A 15,038-nucleotide genomic window follows, 5' to 3' on the forward strand; every position below is an offset into this window, starting at 1 on the left:
GCCATGGCTCACGGGCTTAGCTACTCCGCGGCATGTGGGATCTTCCCGGACCAGGGCACGAACCCGTGTCTCCTACATCGGCAGGCGGACTCTCAACCACTGCGCCACCAGGGAAGCCCTGAACATTTTACTTTTGACTGTATGATTATTATTGCTGCTGCTGCTGCTACTGTTGATAGGATCCTAAACTATTCATTTTTGGGAAAAGTTCTAATAGTTAATTTGAAAATTCTAAAACAATTAGAAATAAAATCATTAATATATTTTAAACTCTATGAAGGTTTAATTCAAATAAGTCACAATGTTGAATATAATTTGGCTGTCTTTGATTTCTACTGTGGAATAGAAAAAGCCATATACCATGAGAGATGAAAACACATCTGCCTACAATTTCTCTCAGCATCTATATTCAGAAAGCATCATGCATACTAAAAACACAGACTTCCCTTCATTTTATGTCCACTAGACTCGAGGCATAGAGCCTCCTAAAGCAAACTAGGAGGGGGAGAGTATGGAGAAAGATTGCAAAGAAAATGAATGATAATAATAAAACACGATGCAAGGACAAATAATTAGTCAATAATTCTTCACTCTTTCGAACTAAACTAGGATATATTAGTGAGCAATGAGATAAAGAAAGAAATAAAACTCACACATAATCAGCAGTTACTCAAAGTTCCTATCAGAGAATATATCCACATTGAATTGCTAAGCAAATATGCCTTCTCAAAACTATTAGGACTTTAACAACAGGACATTTCCTTTTTATGATTCCATAGGCATACTCAAAAAACAGACTCTTCTGGATACATGCAAAAGTAGTCAAATAAAACAGTCCAGCACCCCACATTCAATAGGAAACTTATCCATCTCTTTTCATTTACTTTTTGTCAGTTTCTCGACTTCTTTATTCATCTTCCCCATTCTGATAATAGTTCACAGAAATCAGACCATCAACGCGAGTAATGATCCAGAAGGATTCTTATTCAGCTTGTGTGTAATGGGAAGCTTAATGACTTCATGTGCATATAAGATGTTTGCTGAGTCGATTAGTTGACTGTGCAGCTAGTGCTCTACTTTGCTAATGCCCTCTCTACCCTGTTTGTCTGATAAGTTTCCCAGAAATAGAGAGCCTGTATATAGCTGCACACCTAGAATAAAAGAGCATTTATCCTCATCTAGATGACATGGTGACATATAAATAGAATGTATTGTTTTTCAAATTGGAATTGTCAAAAAAATAAGATGTGTACACTTGTATGTGAATGTGTGTGTGTGTACCTATGTGTGTATGAAGAGAGAGTAAGGAAAGACAATCTTTTGGTTGAAGAACCAAGTGAGTATATCCTAACACTCCAAAACTATCTAGAAGGTTTTTCTACACTTTGGTACAAGATTTATCCCAAAGGGTATACAATATAAACTCCAATACAGTAAATTTTGATACTTCTTAAAATATAACAGAACCTCCACTGAGGCTTTATCACAGATCATCATGAGTTATTTTAATGCCTTAACTCATCATGGCTAACTGTTGCACTGCTCTCCCTCATTTCTATTTTGGTCAGCTACTCAACACATTTGTTAGAACTTTGCTAATCAAAGTGAGGTTCCCAGACTAGCAGGATCTACATTGTCTGGGGGCTTGTTAGAAATGCAAAACCTCAGTTTCCCACACCAGACTGCTGTGTCTACATTTTAACAAGATCCCCAGGTGGTGTGTGTGCATGAAACTTTAGAAAGTACTGTGTGAGAATATGCATTATCCCAAGAAAAAATCCTGTAAAATGCTTTAAGTATATGTATATACTCAGATACATGTACACACACTCCTTTAATACAACAATGCTGTGAGACAGCTGTTATCATTGCCATTTTAAACATGAGGAAAACTGAGTCACAGGGAACTTAAATTTCTTTTCAAATGTCATATCGTTAGTGAGTTGCAGGACTGAGTCTAACCAAGTAGTCTGGCCCCATCCCATTAGAATGCTTCTCTTCATAACTAATTATTTAATCATACATATTAAAACAGCAGCTAGGCTCACTTGTAGACGTGAGACTAAAACAGAAATGGGAGAAGACAAAACATATCTGCACTTCATCTTAATGTATTTTTTAATCTTCTGAGAGTTAAAATTCTTCAATTTCAGGAAAAAAAAAAAAAAAACCTATCTGGGAGTGGGCAAACAAAGAAAATCAATGTCTTTTAAAATCAAAGTCTCTTAAGGTCTTAGCTTGAATTTGCTCCAATATTTCTTTCTTTTTGCAAAAATCATATTGCTGAAACAGCTCAGAAAACTCAGTTTAAAATGTGTGATTAATTTTACCTATGCAGTGGTCTTTCACTCTCTGTCCTAAAAGTAATCTGCTTTTTTCCTATATTGAGTGATAATGTATAGACATATTCACTTCAGACTATTGGGTATTATGGGATCTTTCTAGATGAAAGGTTTTTTTTACTTAGCCACAGTTCATATCCTTTGAAACCCTGAGGGGATATTTCAAAGAGTTACATGGGTATTGAATTGGGTTCAGGGTGTTTAAGATCTTTCCTCATGATATTTGGATTTCAGATATTATATTTTGGAAGTTAAGCTGTTCTGCAAAAAGGTAATGGCTAGTTCTTTCAGAAGGGAAGTCTTAATAGTTCAATATGATGGGACTTTTAATTGGAATTTCAATATTTGGATTTACTTCTGGTTGAATTCCCAAATTCCAATTTTCTACTTGAATAAAAACAGATACCTTCATGAAGTTTTTGATATATCCTGTTCTCCTGTCCAATTTAACTCAGAATCAGCACTGGAGAAGAGGACAAAACATTAGAAAACATTAGTATTGCAATGTTTGTAATAGTTCTAAACTTGTAAAACTACATTTTATAGAAAATGATCTCTAGCAAAAAACAGAGGCAGCTCAATAAAAAGCATGATAATCCAACAATTGAAAAGGCCTTTGGTGCATTCATATTTCAAAAACATCTCAGATGAGTACTGCATCCTTGTAACTAGAGTTTGAATTAAGCAAAGAATCACATAATTTCTTGTTAATATTTAACTTAGTCATATAATTTGCTAAAGATTAATTTGCTACATTCTTTTAAATGACTTAGACAACATGTATGTGCCTCTGTAAAATTGGCTTCTCCTTCAAATCAAAGCCAAGAAGTATTTATGCATTATGAGAACACACATTTTGAAAAGAGATAAGCAGACTGTAGTTGAATAGAACCATCAATTAAGAAAGAATTGTGCAATTCAGTTCTGGATTAATTTCCATGCATAGATCTACATGTAAGTAAATCTGATCTGACCCCAACCCTGGAAAACTAGGCCATTAAAACAAAAATGATAATGTGCCAGTGAGCCTTGTGCTACACTGCTGATGAGCCAAAGAATAGGAGTAGAATATCAAAAAGTCAAATGAAAATCGTCATTTTTTACATGCTTAGATAATTTTGAGTTGTAAAAATAATGCTATTTGTAAGACCAAGAAGTATTTTTCTCAAAATATTTTTTTTAACTTCAACGTGATTTTCTCAATCCAGAGGATTAACTTCCATGCCATCAATTTAGTATAAATAAAAGCAAACATACTTTCTAGGTAAGACAAACTTCTTCATATAATTTAAAAGTTTGAGCAGAGTACAGCTGCTTTATAGCTCTAAAAGTTATAATGCTTTTATCTCCAGTTCTGATCAATGTCCATAAAAGACTATTATAATGTTTTTTTATAAATATTTTTACTATACAGCACACTATTAACTCAGTAGACTTGAGTCTATCAAAATCACTTCCCTGTTAATTATAACTTCAACATTCTGCTAGGAAATTGAAATAGGATAGAATGACAGGAATTTCAGAATGGAGGAAGAGTTGAGTTTTCAGCAGAAAGGATGAGGGATATGTTCACATATTCATTCTATTTCACCCCCCTGAGATTCTTTTTACATACTTTTCACCCTATTCAGAGGAAATTAACCTTGTACAATTCATTTTTAATCCCAATTTGCTCTGTAAGTAGTATGCGCACACACACACGCATACACATACACACACACACGCAATCAAAAATTTATGTATGTTAGATAATCATAGTAAAGATTAGCTAGCTTTCCTGAGATAGCAATCATTAAGATTCAGCATGTTTGCAATTTTCTGTATAAAACTTTCATTGGTTAGCACTAATAGTAATTTTAGAAATGATCAGTCCATATTGCTCAATTGCCTTTCAGTTGTATAAGATGCTAAATGTGAACCATTTTAAAATTTTAATACAAGGCCTCATCACATATATAAAAAAATTTCCATATGGATATATTATAACATTCCACTTGAGGGATGGTAAATATTTAAATTTTATACTTGTCTGTTCTCAACAAGTTGCTTCATTTAAATTACAAAAAGTAGCTGCTTACCAACATTAGTGACTCTTCTAGTTTAGAACATGATAAACATTAAATCTTGGTTTAGGACATTAAACTATTGCTTAAAAGGCTTAAATCTCAGTTCTCTCATTTGCATAATGAGGGAGTTGGACTAAATGGCATTAAGGTCCCTTCGAGCTCTGAAATTCAAAGACTATATAAATGGCAACATCTGAACATGTACATTTTGCGATTTTAATAGTTACAAAATTATGACCCTAGAAGGGACATTAGAGATCAGTGTAATCCCCTTATTTTTTAGCTAAGGAAAAGAAGATTCAGTGAGGTTAAAATTCCTGTCCAAGGCCACATAGCTAGTTAATTGCAGTGCCTGAATTAGAACCCTATAATATGCAAACTGATGGCCTAAATGAATTGATGTGCTGTGGTCTGTGGTAAAAATATTTCATGAATAGTGATTACAAAATGAAGTATTACAATAAAACTATTAGTCAACATCCACATTTTTAAAAAGTATGATTTACATAGCTACCTCAAAGTAATATTTAAAATCATCTGTTTTCTCATTGCTTTTGAGAGCTATACATATTACAGGAAAAGAAATTTCTGACAAAAAATATACTTTTAAAGGCTAATTTCATATATACTACTTAGAAGAACTTTTTTTATGTAACCTACACATTTTTTCCAATATAAGATTGATAAAGTGCCAGATGATCATGTACTTTATTTTTATTTTAGTGGAAATGGGACAAAAATTACTAAGATTATTGATTAAAATGGGGAAAAAATTGGTTCAGCAAACACTGTCACTTCTATTCTCTATTGGGAATCTTCAACATTTGATAAAGATGTAAATTAACAACTTGCAGAAATCATGGTAAGATAGATCATCTATAATTATTCATTATTTAATGATTTCATTGATATACTTACTAGTTGTTGAGTGTTCTGTTGATGCAAGCAGTTATGAAAGTTGCAAGTTACTGTACAATTTAAAAGTGTCATGGGGACAGAATATATTGCTATAATGCTTCTCATTCATTAAAATTTGTAAATTATTATAACACAAGAAATTGGTGTATGGCTAACACTACTAAATAGTCCAAGTCACCCAAAAGTTGCATCTTGCATGACTGATTGTATTATCTTTCAAAGAACTACAAAAAAGAACACATGGCAAACATTCTTGCTTATAGGCAAAGTGAGAAGTAAAAGTAAGATAAAAGAAGCAGAAGACAGAAGAAGGTCATAAAAAGAACTGCCTCATGGCTCATAAATAATAGAAATATAAACACCAAATGAATTTTATTATGTGGTATAGGTAGCCTAATAAAACTTTAGACACAAAGGAAGGCTTATTGTGAAGAGAAGGCCACCTATTCTCTGCCACTGAAGGTGGTTTTTCAAGCTTACTGACATTCTAGACCTTTTGGCATTGGCTTTCAATTGACAGCTTGTGCCAAGCTCCTAGTGCTTGTCATTTTCAAACAGAAAAGACAAGATAAGAGATTGCTTTACTTAGAGTGGCCTGCTTTTGACTGATAAAACTCTATCTAATCCATATTAGATTTAAGATACTAAAGATACACTCAACTTAAAGGCTGTCACCCAAATGGAATCCTGTAAATGTCTTCAAGTTTCCAACTTCAGAGGTATACTTTTCATCTTGATCCATGACTTTTGTGACTCTTTTTTTTTTTTTTAAGATTATCTCCAGTATAAATCCTTCACTGACTTCACAAAGCCTAGATACTCCAAATGAGATGTCATTTTTCGATTGGTTTGTATGGTGATTGCATTTCCTGTATAGGAAAGTTAGATATGATAGGGTGGTGCAGTAAGGTTTGTTTCACCCATTTTCTTATTAAGATATATATTTTAACTTTCCTAAGTATGAAAAGAAAAAAATGGACTTTTCAAAATCATGTCAATTTAAGTGATAAAATTAATACAAATTACAGAGCATCTGCCACTAGATCACTGTTTATATCTGCCTAAGCTCATTTAGTATACAACTACTATCAAGTGTGCCTTATTTGTTCCCAAGCAATGGCAGACATCTGGACTCTTGGGTGGAACCATTCTTTCTAATCTATGTATATACACTATTATTTATATAAAACACCAGGGACTAAAATAAGCTGGTAGGCACAGACAGCATTCATGACTGCAATGACTTTCCTGTGAGAATGAATAAAAGTGACTTCTTTGATATTATTGTTAGCTTAAAAAAATTACTCTATGTGAAGGATTTTTTAAAAATTTCAATAGATGGATAAAGCTGAATGTTGTTGCCTATTGTGAAGGCAATGAAAATTAGCAGACATTTGTCTTATACCTTCAGAATCCAGGAGCACTGAGCTCAGTCCCTTTCTCCAGGTGGGACAGAACAAATAGAATTGATAGTTGATAATGTCACTCCTTAGAAATACTGATTGATTTATCTTTCAAAGTCCGTGATTTCAGGTTTGTTGAGCTGATTCAAATTATTTATTTATTTTACTTTTCCCTCCCTGGACTGACACTACTATACAGGCTAAGAATGAATACAGTTTAGGAAACTATCTTTCAAATACATAGCCAGCTGAGACAGAATTGGCCTGGGTGGATAATTAACCTTTAAAAGGAGCATAACTTTTCTCTCTTAGTTTGAATGCATTTCCTGTTTGTTTCACATAACAATATTAACAAAATGATGCCATTCACTTTTCTTTCTGTTGTGGTATGGGAATTGATGTGTAGCTTTGCTCAAAAATACATTTAAAAAAATATCTGAGGATTTAAGAAGTCAAATTTGGCAACAAACAAAAGTACCTAATTAACATTTATATGGGTAACATTTGCTGAATTATAGATTTAGATGATTTTCTGTGACATCTTTTGAAAAAGTAACAGCTACTGTCCCCTTAAATATATATACCATTATTATTCTTCTTTCTAACAAACTGAATGGTATTTTCTCATCGAATTTTTCAGATGAATAATTAACACAATACTAGTATATCAAATTTGCCTGGAAAAATGTTTGGGTAGTTTTATTTTGCCTTTAGCTAACTGACTCCTAATGTTCTTAATTATGAAGGGCTGGGATTTAATGATCCATTGTTAGGTAAGTCATAGTTTCATAGTATCATAGTTTTTGTCATTGTTGTTGTTTTACCCAATTTCTACATTTAGAATTAGATATTCAACTAATCAAACATTCAACTAATAATTACCGTGGTGTTATTCATGTCAACAGTCTCAGCAGAACAAGACAAAATTTGGCATTTCTCTGAGCAGTACTCTAGTCAGTCAAATTGGTCTCCCACTTTCTGTACCAATTAATTAGATTACTTGTAGAGGATCAATCAAAATGTGTTGCCAGGAAAATATTAATTATTCCCTTTTTTTGTGAATTAATTAGTACAATGTTAGAGTGCTAAGCAAACCTGATCTAGTGAAAGAAAAATGAATGTCAAAGAGATGTGTTAACCTGAGATATACTCTAGCAGAGAGATTTATCATTTTTAAATTAATGAAAAAATATATTCCTCTTTATTTCAAATGTAGGACTTCTTTAGCCCTAAATGCTCTTGGAATTCTATTTTTTTTTCTTTTGCATCACAGAAATGAGTAAAGTAAAAGAAAAACATTACAAAACATTTTTGAAAACGTTGATGAAATTTTACATATATTTTGTTCCTTTAAATTCAAATTTTAGCCAATAGACCATAACTATAACATTTTCAAAGAGAGTGACTTCGTGTGTGAAACGACCACATCCAATGAAGAAGTTTCAAAAAATATGATATAATTTTGCAGTTGAAAATCATTAAAGCACGGATTAAACAAAGTCTTTTTTCCCCTTCATTTAGGAGGATTTTCTCTGAAAATGAACTGTTACAGCTGGTAACCTGAAGACTGACTTGAATCTCTTTAGTAACTTTTTTTCACCATTTCTCTTCCAAAGAAACATGGATGTTATCTATGATCAGTCAAATTATAATATGCCAGCAGATCAATAGAAATTTAAAAGTAGTTACCCTTTTCACTCCAACTCACCCATAGTGAGAGAGTAGCACTGCATTCTCTATTTAAGGGAAAAAACAAAAAAACAAAAAAAACAAAAACCCACACACATTCTAACTTCATGTTTATGGACTATTCAGAAATCTCTGAAGTTTAATGTGGTAGACCTCCGCTAATATTTCCATGTGTCTCAGAACTTAGTCTGAATTATAATAACAGAGCAATGTTTTACAAAAGAAAGTTGGAAAGTATTTTTAAGTCTTCTCTTCATAAATTATATTTTACTTCATGCTACTTGTAAATAAATATATATATGAACATAGGGGCATATGTAATTTAGTGTGTTTAGAGTAGTCCCAAGAGGACCACACTGTCCTCAGATCTGTCAATTAATACTATATCTTGATTTATAAAATTCTCAGCAGTACACATTCATACTCTGTTGTCTGCTAGGGCCACAGTCTTGCACGTCTCCATAAGATTCTTTGAAAAGGCAAAGACATAACCTGTTACAGTATACACAGTAACACAGAAGCAAGCAATAATGCTATTTATGGGCTGGATTTCTGTTTGTTTATGTTTTCCCCTAGTTAAGCTAGCTTCAAAGAGCAGGGTCCGTTTGAAATGGTACACATAATTTGATGGGGTTATGATGGGAGGAAAGCTCTGGGACATAGGCTGTTAGCCAAGGAAGAAAAAACTGCACAGAATGGCATTCAGTGACCCTCATACCAAAGGCTAAAGTCAGGAGATGGCAATTGTAAAATTAAAAAATTCAAAAAGCCTTCAAATGGAATGAGACAGAATGTTTTATTAAACTTGTCTCCTGAAAGAGAAATAATTGGACTGAGTTTGCTTGTTTCTTCTTTATCTTAAAAAGGGAAGTTAATATTCTTGGCAAAAGACTCAGGAGAATGGATTGCATAATTTCTTCATCTAATCAGCAGATTTGTATCAACCTGGAAACTATATTTTAAACTAGTATTAATAAATCCCTCTAGCAAATTTTGGAAAAAATCTTATTCATAAAAGTTGTATTTCTATCTGTTTTTGTGAACTTACAAAGAATATTCAGAACTATATACTATTTTGGGCAATTCATTAGCAGAAAAGAAAGCAGATTGAGGATGTAATGCATTTCAAAATATGAAATGAGAACTACATAAATTAATTCTATTGCTTAAGGACAGCATTCATTTCCTCTAATGGTTTACATTCTTATTTGTAGTGGTATTGACTAACACTGCACATTATATTGGCATCTGCTCCATATCACAAAACCCATTATTATGTACTATTTCATAGCTATAGAGCTTCTTTTTGAACAATCAGAGTACCTTATCATCTGTAGTAGCCTAAAGAGATTATTTTGCTATGGCAAATTTTGCATCAGCTATTTTTTTCCTTTTTAATCAAAACAAAACACACGGGCTTCCCTGGTGGTGCAGTGGTTGAGAGTCTGCCTGCCGATGCAGGGGACACAGGTTCGTGTCCTGGTCCAGGAAGATCCCACATGCCGCGGAGCGGCTAGGCCCGTGAGCCATGGCTGCTGAGCCTGCGCGTCCAGAGCCTGTGCTCCGCAACGCGAGAGGCCACAACAGTGAGAGGCCCGTGTACCGCAAAACAAAACAAAACAAAACCCACATGTATATGTTAAACATCCCACTAGTATGCCATATTAAGATAATAGAACTTTATTTAAAGTGAAATATTGTGCTTCTGCCCTTGTATTAAGGGCCTTCATTGTCCAAAATGGACAAAAATCTCTTGGAACATGGTTTAGATGGAAGTTTCTGGTTCTGAGGTAGAGTATATAGCTAATATGACTCATAGTAAAAATAAACTTTAAATATTAACCCATAAATATTGTTAGACTTATACAGAAATGGATATTCATTTTTAATTATCTCTACCTTTGCATAAGTTTAGTATAATAACTAATAGCAAAAATGTATTATTTTTATTACCATTATTACTTCCTATAGCCATCCCAATTTTAAAATAAAACATAATTAATAAAGAACTTCATTAACTTGAAATTTGCCATTGCTTCATCCTGTAGGGTAATTATGAACAAAATATTTAGTAGTCAAAATTACAGTGTCAATATGATTAAAGAACTGTTTAGTGTCTGGTAGAAACAAGCTTTAAAAATAAAGCTCTTACATTGTTACTAACACTTGCACTTTTTAAATTGAAATACAGTTGATTTACAGTATTATATTAGTTTTAGGTATATACTTGCACTCTTAACTACTAATAAAATGATGTCCTGTAAAGAACTCTGCATTTGAATATTTTTAAACAATTGCTTATTAATAGATACAATTGAGATAAATAAAGCTGTATTTGATTTTAAATGTTTTATAATAGATTCTATCCCATACCAATTCTGGCCCTATTACTATCAATAATATACCATCTTAGTCTCATTCAGCTTGAAAATTTATTTATACACACTGTGTATTTATAATACACACTGTGTATGCTTTCTTTGAGTTTATTCTTTAATTGTTGCTATATAATCCTCTAAGAAAAGGGTTTAATAACACATGTCATACACAAAGGAATCAAGTCTCTCTAGTTTATAAAAATGATGCTTATTTCATCTAAATATTTCTATCCGTTAACAAGGCAGTGATAGGCCTACAATTACAATAATAATTTATGAAGTAAAAAAGAACAAAGATACCTTTGCTTAATGTATATTTGTAACTTATGACCATATTCTTATTAGAAATTGGCTCTGAGTTCATTATAGCAGAAGATATGGTTACAGCCATGTATTTCTACCAGAAGTCACTATATCATGTTATACATAAGTAAATAAAAGGTAGACTAGTATTGCATATTATGGAAGAATTTTTCATCCTCAGAATGAATGCTGATAAATTGTTTTAAGTATAAAATTAAATAAAGAGATAGATGTTTAGGAATTTCTGAATTTGTCTAAAAAGTCTCTAAAATGTTTATATTGAAAACACCTTTAATATCCAGTGTCTACTTTTGTAGAGAGAAAAATTTTGTTATGCTGTCATTGGTTCTGTATGCTTAGTCTTAGATTACATTCTGATTTTTAACCAATACATTTCCCTTATTTTTTTGAGTTTAGAAAATAAGGATTAAAATACAATGATGGGATAAATAAATAAATAAATAAATGAAATACAATGATGGGGAAGCCATTTTGTTCTCAAAACTAGAGGTTTATTTAAATTATATATCCATACAATCCATAATGCTCAAGTACCTTACAAAATTTCTATTTTATATTTATTTTATATGCTACGTGGTCCCTTTCTTCTTCTTTTTTTATATCTATTACTCTTCTCTATCACCTATATGGTATGCTCTTTTGGACCTACACAGCTTTATATACATAAAACATATCTGAGGCAAATTATAATTCTTCAAATACAAGAATCTTCTGAGATATGTATAATCTTACCAATTTTGTACTTCCCAAAATTATGAGGAAGTAGTGATGTTCAAGATACATGTTCAAGATAATAAATTTAATGAACTCTATTTAGTATCAACTTCATGATCCTTTTCAAGAGTTCAGCATCTTTGGATTGTGCAAAATATAGCATTTAATACCTTCAGTCTGGAGACCAAATCTAAATGTTTTTCTAAACAGTAACATGGCTTAAGGCACGTGGTTTCAATACATTATTGAAAACCTCAGAACAATTCTTCTACCTTGGAGTCGGGATCTCTTATTTCCTCAAAAAAGAATTATCTATGATTCTTATCTCTATTAAAATTTAAAAATAAAATCTAGAAAATACTTTATATGAATTATAAAAAATATTTTATCTGTACAGAAATAAATGAATAAAATGAACTGGCTGATTATATACATGTAAATACATATGTACATATAGGTAAATGGAAAACTCTATGTCTAAACAAAATGACTATTAAAATTTCATAGTAAATTTCAAAGTAGATGTTATCACATATTTCAAAAATGATAAACTGCTGCATATATGCCTTCCACCTAATTCTGTGTTTTTACCTTTTGAAAATGTGTTACTAACATAATTAAATGGCCAATGTTATTATGGCTACAGTTGTTTGATTTTCAAACACAGTAAGCCCATTTATACTGCAGGACTAGAGAGGTATCACTTACTGGATTCAGGATCAGAGTTGCCATCCCCTTCAGTGCGGTTGTTGGGTGCAGCATGATCAAAGTACTCCTCCTGAGGATAGCCAAGGGGCAGGGCATGGGATGTGCTCAGAAGGCTGCCTGTATCATGGTCTCCTAGTCCACCATCACTGCTGCTTTCCTGAGAGCCTTCTGGTAGGTGAAATGTGACATGCCGCTGGGACTGAAAAAGACAGAAAATTACAGGATTTTAGCTATGATCTGAATAATTGCTTAGTATATCCAATTTAGAAAATGTATTATTTCAGCTATCTAGTGAAGTCACATTAATATTATCTTGAGTTGTGAACGATTTCAGGCTTTTGTAAACAGTCAGCACTGTGTTCAAATCTGCTTTACCTGGCAGCAGAATTGCTTTTATTATATTTTTTAACAGGGCACATCCAGTTGCAGAATAAAAGTTAACTTTTTCTAAAGCAAGAGGCTGTCACCCATATTGACATTTGAGCACATTGGATATTCTGATCATCATTTGAACATGGATTTATTTAACTATAATTTGACAAGATTTCATTTTTTGAATAATAAGATTGAATAAATATAATGAAATTTTACTGCTATATCTGTAAGATTCTGGTGGGCAGAAACAGTAAATAATAATACAAATTTATTCAATCATGTAGGCTTATAAATTAAAATTACAAATCATCATCTTTTCAAAGAATCTTAGGGGCAAGATTTTGAATTGGAATTCATTTAAATCGATTCTACACTCTAAAAAATAAAAATAATTACTTGGTATGGATAACAGTTGATAATTATAAAAGCAAACTATAGGGATCATCTCTGATAATAATTATAGCAGAATATAAAAAACTTATACATGCCAACATATAAAGATGAAGGATTTGGTTCATGACATCCAATAGTGTGATAACTCCACCAGATGTAGCAGTAATTTTGTTTGCGGTATTGCTACATGTAGTAGCTAGTCTCTGAAGATAGCCCTGACAATGGACCTCATGTCTCGGTATTCAGACCCTTATGTAGTCTTCTACCACAATGAGTATGGAAAGGCTATGTGTAACCAAATCTCACAGTTTCTGCCTTGCTCCCTTAGAATACTCATTCAGGAAAATCAGCTGAATTGAAAGTAGTCTGACTACTTGGAGACTGCCATACTGTGAGGAAGCTCAAGCTTCCCATGTAGAAAAACTCCATAAAAAGAAAGTACAATACAATACCCAGAGAGGCCCAGCTGCTCCAACCACTCGAGATCAGGTGCTAAATATGTATGTAAATAATCCATTCTGGACATTATAGCTTATGGCCTCCTTTGAGCCATCCATCCCAGCCATCTCCAGATATTTGAGCTGTTCCACTTGAGATACCAATCACTGTAGAGAAGAGATAGCAATCTCTGCTGTGCACTACCTAAATTCCTGACCTAAAAAATGTTAAGTACAATTGATTTTTGTTTTATGCTCCAAAGATTAAGGATAGTTTGCTATGTAAAAATAGATCAACCAAAACATTTAACTACTAGTAGCATGAAAGTTGCAATTTAGAGATAATTATTTAAGAAATTTATACATATCAAAGGGTACATGTAATTAGGTACTAGAAATTTCCATGACAGAGTGCATATACTTTCACAAGTTCAGGCTTGACAGTCAGCCATTTCTTCAGATGTTGATATTGCTATAGACTGTATATTTGTGTCCTCTCAAGATTCATATGTTGAAACTTAATCTCCAACATAATAACATTTGGAGGTGGGGGTCTTTGGGAAGTGATTAGGTTATGAGGATGGAGCCCTCATTAATGGGATTTGTGTCCTTATAAAAGAAGCCCAAGAGACCTCCCTCTCCCCTTCTGCCATGTGAGGACACAGTGAGCTAATTTTGTTAGTCCAGCAAAGCTGCATTTGACTGTTCTCTCTCTAAGAAGCCATAAGCTCATTTAGTTGTAGGTTAAACCTCATTTAATTCCAAAAATTACTTATAGTTGTGAATATATTTTCAGCCACTTCAAGTAAGATATAAGCATTTATGCTCACAAACCTTTTAAAAATTCAAGAACCGGAAAAACAGGATTTTTAAATGCCTGTAATGTTATATTGTAGACATTTATCAACAGTCAGTTATTGTATGTAACTTAAAGTCAAAATAATACTTAACACATAAATTTAAAAGTCATTGTAAATAAAATAAGCCAGTTAAGCATGAGACTAATTTACAGTTTTTCCATCACAATGCATAACTGTTAAGAGGTATTTTAATTTTCTATTAAGACATAAGTCAGATATTTCAAGTATTTTTATCATTTAGCTTTTTAAAGTATTAGACCTAGATAATAGAATCTATATATAGGAAAATAATTACTGCTGACAAAAATAAATGAATCTAGAATTTAACATGTGCTAGTTAAGCATGGAGTCATATAGCCTAACAGAATTAAAATTGCCAGTGAATAGAAGGTAAAGTTCTATCAAATGATAGAAGTAGGGCCTATATATAT

The 15,038-nt window shown here is 32.5% G+C and overlaps 1 protein-coding gene across 6 annotated transcripts in view; it reads right to left on the bottom strand.

Annotated features, from left to right (window-relative positions):
* The window catches only part of PCDH11X (protocadherin 11 X-linked), a 779,467-nt gene that overhangs the window by 177,434 nt on the left and 586,995 nt on the right, over positions 1-15,038 (bottom strand). For all 6 annotated transcript variants that reach the window (XM_059049893.2, XM_067023489.1, XM_067023490.1 and 3 more), the window contains one exon: positions 12,543-12,741. In XM_059049893.2, the coding sequence (XP_058905876.1) occupies positions 12,543-12,741 (199 nt within the window). The remainder of the gene's footprint in view (positions 1-12,542; positions 12,742-15,038) is intronic.

Source organism: Kogia breviceps, chromosome X (assembly GCF_026419965.1).
Source record: "Kogia breviceps isolate mKogBre1 chromosome X, mKogBre1 haplotype 1, whole genome shotgun sequence".
In the NCBI taxonomy this organism is placed as follows: Eukaryota; Metazoa; Chordata; class Mammalia; order Artiodactyla; family Physeteridae; genus Kogia; species Kogia breviceps.